This window comes from Narcine bancroftii, chromosome 2 (genome assembly GCF_036971445.1).
Source record: "Narcine bancroftii isolate sNarBan1 chromosome 2, sNarBan1.hap1, whole genome shotgun sequence".
Classification (NCBI taxonomy): Eukaryota; Metazoa; Chordata; class Chondrichthyes; order Torpediniformes; family Narcinidae; genus Narcine; species Narcine bancroftii.
In genome coordinates this window covers 196,365,319-196,385,237 of record NC_091470.1, presented here as the reverse complement: position 1 = coordinate 196,385,237, position 19,919 = coordinate 196,365,319, and the positions used below count along the sequence as shown (strand labels likewise).

Here is a 19,919-nt window from a genome sequence, read left to right as displayed (position 1 = left end):
CACACACATACACCCCTCACACTCACATACCCCTCACACAAACCCCTCACACATGTCACACACACAACCACTCCTCACACACATGCAACGCTCACACACACCCCTCACAAACACATACCCCTCACACACACAGACACATATGCACACACAGTAACACACACCTCACACACACAGAACACACACTCACAAACACATACCCCTCACACACACAGACACATATGCACACACAGTAACACACACCTCACACACACAGAACACACACTCACACAACCCTTACACCCACACAGCTACACATCCCTCACACACACAGCCCACACACACACCTCACTGACACCCCTCACACACACACACACCTCACACACGCATAACTCACCTTCATACACACACCCCTCACACACCCCACACCCATACACATCCCTCATGCACATTTCATTCACAAACACACCCTTCAAACACACACACACCCATCACATGCATTACACTGATACACACACCACAGTCAGACACAGATACTCACATACTGATACACACACACCCCTCACACACACTCTCCTCACACACACAGAAACACACACAGATATGTACAGACACCCCTCTCTCAACACACACAGATACATACACACCGATACACACACAACCCTCACACACACACACCACTCACACACATACACACCTCAAACACCACTCATACACACTGATCCCTCACACACAAATACAACCCTCACACACAAATACAACCCTCACACACGCACCCCTCACACACACATACCGCTCACACGCACACCCCTAACACATATACACCTTTCTCACACACACCACTCACACACACACACCACGCACACTCACATCCCTCACACACACCCACCACTCACACACATACATGGCTGAAACACCTCGCGTACTCACTAACCCCTCACATAACCCTCACACACAAATACACCCTGACACACACACATCTCACACACACACCCTTCACACACAGCCCTCACACACACACAAACACATATGCAAACACTGATACACACACACTCTCCTCACAAACACACACACACCCCTCACAAACACACACACCCCTTACACAAACACCCCTCATACACACAAACCCCTCACACAGGCACCCCTCACGCACACACACCTCGCACACACACGTCTCACATACACACACCCCTCACACACACACCAGTCACACACGTACATTGCCTGAAACACCCCTCACACACACACCCCTCACAAACACACACACCCTTACACAAACACCCATCATACACACAAACCCCTCACACAGACACCCCTCACACACACACACCTTGCACACACACATGTCTTACATACACACACCCCTCACACATACACACACCTCACACTCACTCACCCATCATATACTCCTCACACACCCTTCACACACACACCCCTCAAACACACACACACCTCACACACAGACATAAAAATGCATACACCGATGCACACACACATGTCTCATACACACAAACCCCTCACACAGGCACCCCTCACACACACACACCTCGCACACACACATGTCTCACATACACACACCCCTCACACACACACCAGTCACACACGTACATTGCCTGAAACACCCCTCACACACACACTCTCCTCACAAACACACACACCCCTCACAAACACACACACCCCTTACACAAACACCCCTCATACACACAAACCCCTCACACAGACACCCCTCACACACACACCTAGCACACACACATGTCTCACATACACACACCCCTCACACACACACCAGTCACACACGTACATGCCTGAAACACCCCTCACACACACACACCTTGCACACACACATGTCTTACATACACACACCCCTCACACATACACACCCCTCACACTCACTCACCCATCATATACTCCTCACACACCCTTCACACACACACACCCCTCAAACACACACACACCTCACACACAGACACAAAAATGCATACACCGATACACACACACATGTCTCACATACACACACCACTCACACACACACCTCTCACAAACCACTAACACACACACCCTTCACACACACACCCCTCACATACCCCTCATACACACAAAGTCCTCACACACGCATCACACACACCCCTCAAACACACACACAGACACAAATTCGCATACACCGATACACACACACACCTCATACACCCCACACCCACACACATACACACCCCTCACCTACACACACCCCTCACAGACACACCACTCACACACACATACACCCCTCACACTCACATAACCCTCACACAAACCCCTCACACATGTCACACACACAAACACTCCTCACACACATTCAACGCTCACACACACCCCTCACAAACACATACCCCTCACACACACAGACACATATGCACACACAGAAACACACACACCTCACACACAGAACACACACACCCTCACACCCACACAGCTACACATCCCTCACACACACAGCCCACACATACACCTCACTGACACCCCTCACACACACACACCTCACACACACATAACTCACCTTCATACACACACCCCTCACACACCCCACACCCATAAACATCCCTCATCCACACTTCATTCACACACACACCCTTCAAACACACACACACCCATCACACACACCACAGACAGACACAGATACTCACATACCGATACACACACACCCCTCACACACACTCTCCTCACACACACAGAAACACACACAGATACACACACAACCCTCACACACACCCCTCCCACACACACACACCACTCACACACACCCCTCCCACACACACACACCACTCACACACACACACACACACACCACTCACACACATACACGCCTCAAACACCACTCATACACACTCATCCCTCACACACAAATACAACCCTCACACACGCACCCCTCACACACACATACTCCTCACACGCACACCCCTAACACACACACACACCTCACTCTCACACACACCCTTCGCACACACACATATCACCCCTCACATTCACAGAACCCTCACACACACACCTCACATTCACACACACCCCTCACACATCCAACACCCACACACATAAACGCCCCTCACACATACAACCCACACACACAGAAAACCCTCACACACACTCCTCAAACACACACAGATATGCACATGCCGATACACACACACCCTTCATACACACAACCTCTCACATAAACTCACCTCACACACACACACAATTTGCATACATCCATGCCTTAAACACCCCTCATACACACTCACTCCTCACATACCCCTCACACACATCTCACACACAAATACACCCCTCACACACAAATACACCCCTCACATACACACACACCCCTCACACACATCTCTCACACACACATACCCCTCACATACACATACCCCTCACACACACCCCGCACATACACACACCACTCACACACACACACCACGCACACTCACATCCCTCACACACACCCACCACTCACACACATACATGGCTGAAACACCACTCATACTCACTAACCCCTAACATACCCCTCACACACACAAACAGATATGCAAACACTGATACACACACACTCTCCTCACACACACACACACACACAAACAACCCTCACACACAGACAGGTACACACACACCAATAAGCACACACCGATACACTCACACCTCACACACACACAGGCCTCACACACACACACACACACACACACACACACACACACACACACACACACACACACACACACCTCAGACACACATAACTCACATTCACACACTCACCCCTCACACACCCCACACCCATACACATTCCTCATCCACACGTCATTCACACACACACCCCTCACACAGAATACTCTGATACACACACCACACACACAGACACAGATACTCACATACCGATACACACACACATACACCCCTCACACACACTCTCCTCACACACACACACACACACACAGGTATGCACACACACCCCTCTCTCACACACACACAGATACATACACAACCCTCACACACATATACAGATAAGCACACAACTGATACACACACACTCTCCTCACACTCACACACACTCCTCACACACACACCCCTAACACACACACACACCTCACCCTCACACACACATATCCTTCCCACACACACATCACCCCTCACACTCACACAACCCTCACACATACACACCTCACACTCACACACACACATCCCTCACACACCCAACACCCACACACATACCCCTCACATACACACACCCCTCACACACACACACCACACACACACACAAAGCCTCACACACACACTCCTCAAACACACACAGATATGCACACGCTGATATACAAACACCCCTCATACACACAAACCGCTCACACAAACACACCTCACACACAAACCTTGCATACACACACGCATCTCACATATACACACACCCTTCACACCCCTCACACACACACACAACTTGCATACATACATGCCTCAAACACCCTTCATACACACTCACCCCTCACATACCCCTCACACACACCTCACACATAAATACACCCCTCACACACACATACCCCTCACACACACACACCCCTCACATACACACACATCCCTCACACACACACCTCACACACACACACCACTCACTCACATACATGCCTGAAACACCCCTCACACTCATTCACCCCTCATATACTCCTCACACACCCTTCACACACAGCCCTCAAACACACACCTCACACACGGACACAAATACGCATACACCGATACACACACACACATGTCTCACATACACACACACTCACACACAAATACACCCCTCACACACACACACACACCTCTAACACACACACATACCTCGCACACACATGCCTCACACACACACCAATCACTCACATACATGCCTCAAACACCCCTCACACTCACTCACCCCTCATATACTCCTCACACACCCTTCACACACACCCCTCAAACACACACCACACACACAGACACAAACACGCATACACTGATACACACACACATGTCTCACATACACACAGCCCTCACACACACACACCATTCACACACATACATGCCTGAAACACCCCTCACACTCACTAAACCCTCACATACCCCTCACACACACATAGACACCTCACACACACACCCTTCACACACACAACCCCCTCCCACACACACTCTCCTCACACACTCCCCTCACACACACACTGCACACACACACACACACACACCTTACACACCCCTCACACACACACCTCACATACACGTAAACAGACCTCAAACACACACAGATACAACCACCAATACGCACAAACCGATACAGAAACACGCCTCACACACACCCTTCAGACTCACACACCTCACACACACATGCTCCTCACACACACAGACAGACACATATGCACACACCAATACACACACACCTCACACACACAATCCCCTCACAAACACACCTCACACACACAGACCTCTAACACACACTCTCATATACACACAGCCCTCACACACACACCCCTCACACACACACATCCCTTACACACACACACCTCAAACACAAGCACCCCTCACACACACATATGCCTCACAAAAAACCCTCACACACGTCACACACAAACACCCGCACATACACACAACCCTTACACACACATACACCCATCACACACATACACACCTCAAACACCCCTCACACACATCTCTCACACACACATATCCCTCATACACACATACCCCTCATACATACACACCCCTCACACACATACATGCCTCAAACACCCCTCACACACACACTCCCCTCACACACACACCGTTCACACACACCCTCACACAGACACCCCTTACACACCCCTCACACACACACATACCTCGCACGCACATGCCTCACACACACACACCACCCACTCACATACATGCCTGAAACACCTCTCACACTCACTCACCTCTCATGTACTCCTCACAAACCCTCACACACACACCCCTCAAACACACACACCTCACACAGATACAAAAATGCATACACTGATACACACACACATGTCTCACATACACACAGCCCTCACACACACACCCCTCACATGCACATACACCTTACACACTCCTCACACACGCACCACTCATACACAGACACTTCACACACACACCACTCACACACACCCCTCACAAACACCCACTCCCCTTACACAAACACCCCTCATACATACAAACCCCTCACACACACATACCCCTCACACACACACACCTCAAACACACAATGTCTCACATACACACACCCCTCAAACACACACACCACTCACACACATACACGCCTCAAACACCACTCATACACACTCAACCCTCACACACAAATACACCCCTCACACACACACCCCTCACACACACATAACCTTCACACACACCCCTCACTCACCCACACATACCTTGCACATACATGCCACACACACACACACCACTCACTCACATACATGCCTGAAACACCACTCACATACATTCATCCCTCACACACAAATACACCCCTCACACACACCCCTCACACACACACCCCTCACACACACACCCCTCACACACACACCCCCCACACACACACCCCTCACACACACACCTCTCACACACACACCCCTCACACACATGCAACTCACCCTCACACACACACCCTTCACACACACATCACCCCTCACACTCAAACAACCCTCACACATACACACCTCACAATCACACACACACACCCCACACACACTCAACACCCACACACATACCCCTCACATTCACACACCTCTCACATACACACTCCTCAAACACACACAGATATGCACACGCCGATATACACACACCCCTCATACACACAAAACCTTTCACACAAACACACCTCACACACACACCTTGCATACACACACGCGTCTCACATATACACACACCCTTCACACCCCTCACACACATACATGCCTCAAACACCCCTCATACACACTCACCCCTCACATACCCCTCACACACACTTCACACACAAATACACGCCTCACATACACACACATTCCCTCACACACACATACCCCTCACACACACACACACCCCTCACATACACACACACCCCTCACACACACACCACTCACACACATACACTCCTCACACACCCACCCCTCACACAACTCTCGCACACAAACACACACCTCACACACACAACACTCGCACACATAACCCTCACACACAACCCTCACACACATTCATGCCTCTAAGACCCCTCATACACAAACAACACTCGCACACACAACCCTCACACATAACTCTACTCTAAGACCCCTCACACACGCACAACACTCTCACACACAACCCTCACACACATACACACCTCTAAGACCCCTCACACACACAACACTCACACACACAACCCTCACACACAACCCTCACACACAACCCTCACACACATACATGCCTCTGACCCCTCACACACAAACCCCTCACACACACAAACACACACACACACACACACACATTCCTCAAACACATACACAAAGATACCTACACACCAATACACACACACATACACATCTCACACAGACACAGATGTGCACACACTGATACACACACACCTCACACACAAACAAACAGATATGCACACACTGATACACACACACTCCCCTCACATACACACACACACTCCCCTTACACACACCACTTACACACACACACCTCACATGCACACTCCCCTCACACTCACATCCGTCACACACACACCCCTCAAACACATTTCACACACACCACTCACACACCCACACACCTCACACTCAGACACAGATACGCACACACTGATACACACACACCCCTCACAAACACAGCACACACACCCCTCACACCCACAAACACCCCTCACACACACACCCCTCACACACACACAGAGATATGCACACACCGATACACACACATCCCTCACACACACCCCTCTCACCTACACACACACACCTAATACACACACACACCTAATACACACACACACCTAATACACACACACACACACACACCAATAAACTCGCCCCGATACACACAACACAATACACACACACACACACCGGTACACACTCATGCACACCAATGCACACTCTCATGCACACTGATTCCCACATAAAATTATACACACACAGCAACACCAACACACACACATACACTCAATCTTTTCTCTCTCTCTCCACTCTCTCTTTTCCTGAGATCTGGTGACAAGGAACTTACCAAAATTGAGTAAAACATCTTCAGACTCATTTCTTCCTGGCTTCACATCACCTGAGGGTGGAGATGGGAGGTTTACTTTAGACAACGCAATTTTCATCCCCATTGTGGATGTGCTATCGGACTGTCCCACAGTACACCATTGCTTCTAACATGGTTAAAAATCTTTTTTTATTTCTTTCAAACTTCCACTGAGAAGTGTGAAATTTCTGCAAATTTCCCGCAAAAATACAGGCTGTGAAAAAGGTCAGGATGGAAATTAGAAAAGAAAAGAAAAAAAAAACAAAACAAAAAACTTAACCCGATCTTTCCCCTAAACTTCCCTCCCTTAACTTTGTACAGATGTCCTCTGGCGTTTGATATTCCTCCCCTGGGAAACAGGTGCTGGCTGCCCACCCTATCTATGCCTCTCATAACCTTGTAGACCTCTATTAAGTCTCCTCTCATCCTTCTATGCTCCAAAGCAAGAAGGGATAGACAGAGTGGATGTAGATAGACTATTTCCGTTAAGAGGAGGAAAGATTAAAACAAGAGGACATGAGTTAAGAATTAAGGGGCAGAGGTTTAGAGGTAACATGAGGGGGAACTTCTTTACTCAGAGAGTGGTAGACGTGTGGAATGAGCTTCCGGGAGAAATAGTGGTGGCGGAGTCAATTGTATTATTTAAGAAAAGGTTGGACAGGTATATGGATGAGAAGAAGATGGAGGGTTATGGGCATTGTGCAGGGAGGTGGGACTAGAGAGGGGTGTTTGGTTCGGTGCGGACTAGAAGGGCCTAATGGCCTGTTTCCGTGCTGTAAATTGTTATGTTATGTTATGTTATGTTTCTATCCTGGCATTTTCCCTTCAGGAGCTCTGAACATTTTCGTGACCAGCCTGCAATTTAAACTGAATTTCTCTCTCTCTGTCTCTCTTTCTCTCTCTCTCTCTCTCTCTCTCGCAGACACACACATACACACACAGCCCAACACATCCACACAAATCCCACACACACAATCCATGCTCACCCACACAAATCCCACACACAGTCCACACACACAACCCACACACAGAGCCCATCACACACATCCACACAAATCCCACACACACCCACAGAGCCCACACACACACACATACACAAACACACACAAATCCCACACACCCACACTCACTAACACACAATCCTGCACACACACACAAATACAAATCACACACACACACACACACACAGCCCAACACATCCACACAAATCCCATACACACCCACACACACAATCCATGCTCACCCACACAAATCCCACACACAGTCCACACACACAACCCACACACAGAGCCCATCACACACATTCACACAAATCGCCCACACAAATCCCACACACACCCACAGAGCCCACACACATACACAAACACACACAAATCCCACACACCCACACTCACTAACATACAATCCTACACACACACACAAATACAAATCACACACACACACACACACACACACAGCCCAACACATCCACACAAATCCCACACACAGTCCACACACACAAACACATCTCACACAGACACAGATGTGCACACACTGATACACACACACCTCACACACAAACAAACAGATATGCACACACTGATACACACACACTCCCCTCACATACACACACACACTCCCCTTACACACACCACTTACACACACACACCTCACATGCACACTCCCCTCACACTCACATCCGTCACACACACACCCCTCAAACACATTTCACACACACCACTCACACACCCACACACCTCACACTCAGACACAGATACGCACACACTGATACACACACACCCCTCACAAACACAGCACACACACCCCTCACACCCACAAACACCCCTCACACACACACACAGATATGCACACACCGATACACACACATCCCTCACACACACCCCTCTCACCTACACACACACACCTAATACACACACACACCTAATACACACACACACACACACACCAATAAACTCGCCCCGATACACACAACACAATACACACACACACACTGGTACACACTCATGCACACCAATGCACACTCTCATGCACACTGATTCCCACATAAAATTATACACACACAGCAACACCAACACACACACATACACTCAATCTTTTCTCTCTCTCTCCACTCTCTCTTTTCCTGAGATCTGGTGACAAGGAACTTACCAAAATTGAGTAAAACATCTTCAGACTCATTTCTTCCTGGCTTCACATCACCTGAGGGTGGAGATGGGAGGTTTACTTTAGACAACGCAATTTTCATCCCCATTGTGGATGTGCTATCGGACTGTCCCACAGTACACCATTGCTTCTAACATGGTTAAAAATCTTTTTTTATTTCTTTCAAACTTCCACTGAGAAGTGTGAAATTTCTGCAAATTTCCCGCAAAAATACAGGCTGTGAAAAAGGTCAGGATGGAAATTAGAAAAGAAAAGAAAAAAAAAACAAAACAAAAAACTTAACCCGATCTTTCCCCTAAACTTCCCTCCCTTAACTTTGTACAGATGTCCTCTGGCGTTTGATATTCCTCCCCTGGGAAACAGGTGCTGGCTGCCCACCCTATCTATGCCTCTCATAACCTTGTAGACCTCTATTAAGTCTCCTCTCATCCTTCTATGCTCCAAAGCAAAAAGGGATAGACAGAGTGGATGTAGATAGACTATTTCCGTTAAGAGGAGGAAAGATTAAAACAAGAGGACATGAGTTAAGAATTAAGGGGCAGAGGTTTAGAGGTAACATGAGGGGGAACTTCTTTACTCAGAGAGTGGTAGACGTGTGGAATGAGCTTCCGGGAGAAATAGTGGTGGCGGAGTCAATTGTATTATTTAAGAAAAGGTTGGACAGGTATATGGATGAGAAGAAGATGGAGGGTTATGGGCATTGTGCAGGGAGGTGGGACTAGAGAGGGGTGTTTGGTTCGGTGCGGACTAGAAGGGCCTAATGGCCTGTTTCCGTGCTGTAAATTGTTATGTTATGTTATGTTATGTTTCTATCCTGGCATTTTCCCTTCAGGAGCTCTGAACATTTTCGTGACCAGCCTGCAATTTAAACTGAATTTCTCTCTCTCTGTCTCTCTTTCTCTCTCTCTCTCTCTCTCTCTCGCAGACACACACACACACACACACACACACACACACACACACACACACACACACACACACACACACATACACACACAGCCCAACACATCCACACAAATCCCACACACACCCACACACACAATCCATGCTCACCCACACAAATCCCACACACAGTCCACACACACAACCCACACACAGAGCCCATCACACACATCCACACAAATTCCACACACACCCACAGAGCCCACACACACACACATACACAAACACACACAAATCCAACACACCCACACTCACTAACACACAATCCTGCACACACACACAAATACAAATCACACACACACACACACACACACACAGCCCAACACATCCACACAAATCCCATACACACCCACACACACAATCCATGCTCACCCACACAAATCCCACACACAGTCCACACACACAACCCACACACAGAGCCCATCACACACATTCACACAAATCGCCCACACAAATCCCACACACACCCACAGAGCCCACACACATACACAAACACACACAAATCCCACACACCCACACTCACTAACATACAATCCTACACACACACACAAATACAAATCACACACACACACACACACACACACACACACACAGCCCAACACATCCACACAAATCCCACACACAGTCCACACACACAACCCACACACAGAGCCCATCACACACATCCACACAAATCGCCCACACAAATCCCACACACACCCACAGAGCCCACACACACACACACACACACATACACAAACACACACAAATCCCACACACCCACACTCACTAACACACAATCCTGCACACACACACAAATACAAATCACACACACACACACACACACACACACACACACACACACACAAATACAAATCACACACACACACACACACAATGTCTATCAACTTCCATCTCACAAACACAGACACCACATGCACGTGTGGGTAATATTTCTCAACCTCCCTCCATTAGGTTAGTTAGGAAGGTGCAGTCTTTAGGTATAAATTTTGAGATAGTCAAATGGATTGAACATTGGCTGAAAGGGAGAGGCCAGAGAGTGGTAGTGGATAATTGTCTGTCAGGTTGGAGGCCGGTGACCAGTGGTGTGCCTCAAGGATCTGTATTGGGCCCATTGTTGTTCGTTATATACATTAATGATCTAGATGATGGGGTGGTGAATTGGATTAGTAAATATGCAGACGATACTAAGATAGGTGGAATAGTGGATAAGGTTTTCAAGGATTGCAGAGGGATTTGGGCTGCTTAGAAAAGTGGTCTGAAAAATGGCAGATGGAATTTAATGCTGATAAGTGTGAGGTGCTTCATTTTGGTAAGAAGAATCAGAATAGGACATATGTGGTAAATGGGAGAGCATTGAGGAATACAGAAGAGCAGAAAGATTTAGGAGTGACGGTACATCGTTCCCTGAAGGTAGAAACTCACGTGAATAGGGTGGTGAAGAAGGCTTTTAGTATGCTGGCCTTTATCAATCATTGCATGGAATATAGGAGTTGGGAGGTGATGTTGAGATTGTATAAGACGTTGGTGCGGCCTAATTTGGAGTTCTGTGTGCAGTTCTGGTCGCCTAATTATAGGAAGGATATAAACAGAGTGGAGAGAGTGCAGAGAAGGTTTACCAGAATGTTGCCTGGGTTTAAGCATCTGGAGTATGGGGAGAGATTGGACAGATTGGGTCTTTATTCTTTGGAGCGTAGAAGGTTGAGAGGGGATTTGATAGAAGTATTTAAGATTATGAAAGGGATAGACAGAATGGATGTGGATAGACTATTTCCGTTAAGAGGAGGAAAGTTTAAAACAAGAGGACATGAGTTAAGAATTAAGGGGCAGAGGTTTAGAGGTAACATGAGGGGGAACTTCTTTACTCAGAGAGTGGTAGCTGTGTGGAATGATCTTCCGGGAGAAATAGTGGTGGCGGAGTCAATTGTATTATTTAAGAAAAGGTTGGACAGGTATATGGATGAGAAGAAGATGGAGGGTTATGGGCATTGTGCAGGGAGGTGGGATTAGAAAGGGGTGTTTGGTTCGGTGCGGACTAGAAGGGCCTAATGGCCTGTTTCCGTGCTGTAATTGTTATATATTATATTATATATATTATCTCTCTCTTACATTCACACAGACACAAATTCGCACACCCATCTAACGTTTCTCCAGCTCCCCCTCTCTCTCTCTTCCACACACAGGTAGTAAACACACAGGGGTCTCTCTCCCTCTTTCTTTCTTTCTGTTTTGCCCTCTTTCACTTTCTCTCTCTCTCTCTCCTTTACTCTCTCACACTCTCCTTTTGCGCACACACACAAACACACATGATGTTCCTCTACCGTTCTGTTTCATTCTTCCTCTCTAGGCCGGTTTCAGGTGTATTCTCCGCCAAGAATGCGCCTGCAGAAGCCGATTCAGACCTGTGGAATTGTCATTCAGGTGGCAGCGCTGAACACGCAGCGCTGGCCTCCTGAAAGGGACAGCTGCACGGGAGGTGCCTCGGAGCGCACTCCGGCTCCTGTCCCTTCAGGCTGTCAGAGATGGGGCAGCCAGTGCGGGCGGTCCCCACACTGATCCTACTTCTCCACTCTCTCCCCAAAGCTCCATGTCAATCCCCACACTGATCCCACTGCCCCACTCTCTCCCCATAGCCCCATGACGGTCCCCACTCTGATCCCATTGCCCCATGCTCTTACCACAGCCCTGCATTAGTCACCACACTGTGGGGCAGCCAGCGTGGGCTCTCCCCATACTGATCCCACTTTCCCGCTCTCCCCCCACAGTCCCGTGTCGATCCCTACACTGATCCTTCTGCTCTGCCCACACTAGCCGTCCCAGCATCCCGTGCTTGCCACCTCATTGCTGACAGCCCATGCTGGCCACCCCACAGTGTGGTGACTAATACACGGCTGTGGAGAGAGCATGGGGTAGTGGGATCAGTGTGGGGACCGACATGTGGATATAGGGAGAGAACGGGTTACAAAGTTCACCTTGCATGCGCCTCCTGCACTTTCAAGTAGCCTCCCGACAGCCGCATATGGGCATAATATGTGGCTTTACTCTCTCTTTCATTTTCCCTGCCAGTGTGGTGGTCCACCGCCGGCCTACTGCAGGGGGAAACTTCTGTACCTGGAGGAGTGTACCACCGGCCTTCTGCAGGGGGCAACTTCTGTACCTGCAGGAGTGTAAGGGGACAACACCTGGATCAAGCCACAACCGGTCGGGTGTCAATCATCCTCCAGGATATAAGCCTGCGCCGGCCTCCCGAGGCCTCACACTAAGTTGCTGCAGCCACAGCCAGCCTGGTTCTGTGGAAATCTTTGTGGATTAAAGCCTGTTGTTCAGTTCTGTCTAACAGCGCACCACAATTTAATCCAAAAAATTTTCCCACGGCTGCCATGGAAAATCTCCTGAGCGCAGGGAGCCTCGAGGTCGACCCACACCACCTGGAAGCCCAGACACGCTTCGGGATCTGGCAGCACGCAGTCGAGGCACACGAGGGCGACATCCTGGACTTCAATCGGAAGAGGTTAGGATCGGAAGAGGTTGGTCCCCACGCCTTCCAGGTAACCAAAGGCTGCTCCACGTACACAATGGACACTCTCGAGAACTTGTACAAGCCCCCCATGAATGTGGTCTGTGCAAGGTACCTTATCAACACCCGAGCCCAGCAACCCAGGGAGACGGCTGAGTCTTACCTGGGACACTTGCAAGAGTTGGTCCGACCATGTCTGGCTGAACTCAGGGTAGGTGCAGAGGAGGTTGAGAGGCTGATCCAGGACACCTTTGTCCGAGGGCTACGCTTGAGGGCCATCCGGCAGAAGTTGCTGGAAGACAACATCTATGCCCTAACCAGGACTGTGGAAGTGGTCCAAACCCTGGAAGCAGCAGCCCTGCACATCAAAGCCTTCGATTCCAGGTTCCCCCAGGCTCCCTCATGGCCCTCTCACACTGCAGCTGCAGCCCCAGGCCGAGCTGGGGAGGAGAACGTCGCTGCAGCAGGCGCCCAGCACCCCTGTAAGTACTGTGGGTCCTGGTGTGGGTCAGATCAACGATCGCACCAAAACTGCCCAGCGAGGAACCAATATTGTTCCCGATGCGGCAAGAAAGGCCACTTTGCAAAAGTGTGCCTCTCTAAACCTGCTGGCAGCTCAGTGGCCCTCTATGACCTCCCTACCTCCACCGCAGACTCCCCCACATGTGCGTGTCAGGTGGCGCCATTGTCCTCACAACAAATTCCCCCTTCCCCGACTTCACGCAACATCCGGCCCCATCAGTGACCGTCACAGCGTGTGTCATGAGCATCTGCACCAGCCCCCGCCCTCGCCGGCGCCGCTCACTGAGAACTACAGTGACATCACTTCCGGCTCACAGCGTGATGTCACTTCTGGCTGATGTAATGACGTCACAGCCGCTGGCCGTGATGACGTCACTTCCCCTGGCGAAACGGACATGGCTGGGGAAGGAGGCCAGCCATTTTGGGCCAGGCAGCGCCTGACATGGAGGGACCCCGACGACGTTGAGAACGACATGGTCAACACGGGTGATGACCAGGCTGCCCTACTGACGCTCCCCATGCCTTCAGGCGGCATCACCTGCTGCACGCCGCACCCAGCGACCGACAGCAATGTGGTCAACACGGGCGATGACCAGGCCACCCTACCGACGCTCTCCACACCTCTGGAGGCCATTGGCTACTGCATGCTGCACCTCATGTCCGATGTCGACATGGTCAACACAGGCGATGACCAGGTCGCCTTATCGACGCTCCCCATCCCTCCGGATAGCAACAACTCTGACTCCGAGATGGTCCTGGCCACCTCCACGCTGACCAGGGACATCCCCCACGATCTTGGGTGCTTGTTGATGGATGTGCGAGTCAACGGGCAGGTAACAAAGTGCCTGTTGGATAGTGGCAGCACTGAGAGCTTCATTCACCCTAGCATGGCCCACTCCCTAAGGGTAAAGGTCCGCCCCACCACCTGCTCGATCGCCCTTGCCCCCAAGGATAAGACTGTTGGTATCCTCGGGCGCTGCTCGGTCGATATAACAGTGGGAGGGGAGACTTACACAGGATTCAGGCTCCTGGTCATGCCCAAACTCTGTGCACCACTCCTCCTGGGCCTGGATTTCCAGTGCCACCTGCAAAGTGTCACCCTTGCCTTCGGTGGGCCTCAACTTCCACTCACATTGCACAGCACGCCAAACTACCAGCCCCGGCCAACCTACGGCCTCTCCACACTGCGCATCACCCCACCGGCGCTCTTTCCACATCTTGCGCTAGGCTGCAAGCTGATCACCGCCAGAAGTATGCGCTATTGTGCTGCAGACGGGGACTTCATCAAGGCAGAGGTGCGGCGACTCCTGGTGGAAGGCGTTATAGAGCCCAGTAACAGTCCTTGGAGAGCCCAAGTCCTGGTGGTCAAAGGGGAGAAGTAAGCAGAGGATGATCGTGGATTACAGCCAGACCATTAATCGGTACACCCAGTTGGATGCCTACCCCCTGCCAAGGATCACTGACATGGTCAATGAGATAGCCCGCTACCGGGTTTTCTCCACGATTGACCTGAAGTCGGCGTATCACCAAATCCCGATCCACCCAAAGGACAAGCCCTACACTGCCTTTGAGGCGGACGGGCGCCTGTACCACTTCTGCCGGGTTCTTTTTGGGGTCATGAATGGGGTGTCCATCTTCCAGCGGGAGATGGATCGCATGGTAGACCAGCACAAGCTGAAGGCGATGTTCCCATATCTGGATAACCTCATTATCTGTGGCCATGACCAGCAGGACCACGATGCTAACCTGGAAAAATTCCTCCAGATGGTCGCGGAGCTGAACCTCACACAAGGAGGAGTGTGTGTTCACCACCACCCGCCTCACCATCCTGGGGTACATTGTGGCCCATGGAGTCGTCGGCCCAGATCCGGAAAGAATGCGCTCATTAATGGAGTTATCACCCCCCCTCCACCACACTAAAGGCCCTCCACAAATTTCTGGGCCTGTTGTCTTATTACTCGTAGTGGGTCCTTCGCTTCTCGGACAAGGTCCGCCCACTGGCCAAAGCCACAACTTTTCCCCTTCCACCTGAGGCGCAGGCAGCCTTCACCCGCATCAGGCAAGACATCGCGGACGCCACAATGCAGGCTGTGGATGAGGACTCCCCCTTCCAGGTGGAGACCGATGCCTCCAAGGTGGCCCATCACCTTCTTCTCCAGGACCCTCCACGGCTCCGAGCTAGGGCACTCCGCCATTGAAAAGGAAGCCCAGGTGATTGTGGAAGTGGTCCGCACTTGCGCCACTACCTGGCCAGCAGGAGATTCACCCTCCTCACAGACCAGCAGGCCGTGGCATTCATGTTTAACACTACCCACAAGAGCAAGATCAAGAATGACAAGATCCTGCGCGGAGAGTCAAGCTGGCAACCTACAGCTACGACATCCAGTACCGCCCCAGAAAGTTTAACGACTCCCCTGATGTCCTCTCTCGTACCTGCGCATCCATGCATGATGACAAGTTTCAGACATTGCATGAGTCCCTCTGCCATCTGGGCGTCACCTAGTGGTACTATTTTGTTAAGTCCCAAAATATGCTGCACACCATCAGGGATGTCAGGGACCTGACCAAGGCCTGTCAGGTCTGTGCGGAGTGTAAACCTCACTTCTTCCACCCGCCCCCCAGGCCCACATTGTAAAGGCTACTCGGCCTTTCAAGCATCTCAGCGTGGTCTTCAAAGGGCCCCTGCCTTCCATAAACTGAAACATCTACTTCCTCACGGTAGTGGATGAGTACACACACTACCCTGCCTTCATCCACAGCAACCAGGGGTTTAGTTTCATGAGCGACGAGCTGTGCCAGTACCTGTTGGCGAGGGGCATCGCGACCAGTTGCACGACAAGCTATAACCCGAGAGGCAACGGGCAAGTGGAACGCGAGAATGGGGTGGTCTGGAAGGCAGTCCTCCTGGCTCTCAGGTCTAAAGGGTAGGCCATTGAGTACTGGCAGGACGCCCTGCCCGAGGCGCTCCATGCCATTCAGTCACTGCTGTGCACGGCTACCAACGAGACACCTCACAAATATCTGTTCTCATTCCCCAGGAGGTCGGCGACTGGAATGTCACTCCCAGCATGGTTCACATCCCCGGAACCGGTGCTTCTACGTAAGCATGTACAGACACACAAGGCCGAAGCCCTGGTCGAGCAGGTCTTCCTCCTTCATGCAACCATAACTATGTTTACATTAGGTTTGGCAGTGACATGGAGGACACCATCTCAACCAGGGACCTCGCACCAGCAGGAGCACCCACCACACCATGCCACCCTCCAACCCAGGACGACGCTAACCGGGCATACATTCCCATCCCCAGGCAGCTATGGGGCACACAGGGCCTCCTTGATCACCAGGGGCCCACTTCAGCCTTAGGAGATGAACCTGCCCCCCCCACCCATCCAATACGACCCACATACATTGACCCCAACCCTCCTGGCCACCCCTTCATGCGTCACCACACCAGCCACACACACACCCCTGCTGCCAGCCCCCACCCCCCCCCCCCACTTCCCCTCTGACCAGTGACCAGGAGCCACTCCTACAACAGTCACAGAGACCCCAGCGGCCGCTGAATCGTCCCAACCTGTAAATATTGTATGTATATAGTGGGTGTGATTTCTTGTTACTGAACACCCCCCACCCCCAGGACAATTTTAAAGAAGGGGGTGAATGTGGTTGTGAGAGATGAATAAAACTAATATGAAAATATGAAAGATGAAGAAAGCTAGTATGAATATGTGTAATGAATAAAACAAAGGACTCTACATCACCTTTGTTGACCTCACCAAAGCCTTCGATACCGTGAGTAGGAAAGGGCTTTGGCAAATACTAGAGCGCCTCGGATGCCCCCCAAAGTTCCTCAACATGGTTATCCAACTGCATGAAAACCAACAAGGTCGGGTCAGATACAGCAACGAGCTCTCTGAACCCTTCTCCATTAACAATGGTGTGAAGCAAGGCTTCGTTCTCGCACCAACCCTCTTTTCAATCTTCTTCAGCATGATGCTGAAACAAGCCATGAAAGACCTCAACAATGAAGACGCTGTTTACATCCGGTACCGCATGGATGGCAGTCTCTTCGATCTGAGGCGCCTGCAAGATCACACCAAGACACAAGAGCAACTTGTCCGTGAACTACTCTTTGCAGACGATGCCGCTTTAGTTGCCCATTCAGAGCTAGCTCTTCAGCGCTTGACATCCTGTTTTGCGGAAACTGCCAAAATGTTTGGCCTGGAAGTCAGCCTGAAGAAAACTGAAGTCCTCCATCAGCCAGCTCCCCACCATGACTACCAGCCCCCTCACATCTCCATCGGGCACACAAAACTCAAAATGGTCAACCAGTTTACCTATCTCGGCTGCACCATTTAATCGGATGCAAGGATCGACAATGAGATAGACAACAGACTCGCCAAGGCAAATAGAGCCTTTGGAAGACTACACAAAAGAGTCTGGAAAAACAACCAACTGAAAAACCTCACAAAGATTAGCATATACAGAGCCGTTGTCATACCCACGCTCCTGTTCGGCTCCGAATCATGGGTCCTCTACCGGCATCACCTACGGTTCCTAGAACGCTTCCACCAGTGTTGACTCCGCTCCATCCTCAACATTCATT

General features: G+C 50.5%; 1 protein-coding gene across 2 annotated transcripts in view; it reads right to left on the bottom strand.

Annotated features, from left to right (window-relative positions):
* LOC138754917 (uncharacterized) overlaps positions 1–19,919 on the bottom strand; it is an 85,052-nt gene that overhangs the window by 34,248 nt on the left and 30,885 nt on the right. For both annotated transcript variants that reach the window (XM_069919922.1, XM_069919923.1), the window contains exons 4-5: positions 10,318–10,368; positions 8,152–8,202 (exon numbers count right to left, since the gene is read on the bottom strand). In XM_069919922.1, the coding sequence (XP_069776023.1) occupies positions 8,152–8,202; positions 10,318–10,368 (102 nt within the window). The remainder of the gene's footprint in view (positions 1–8,151; positions 8,203–10,317; positions 10,369–19,919) is intronic.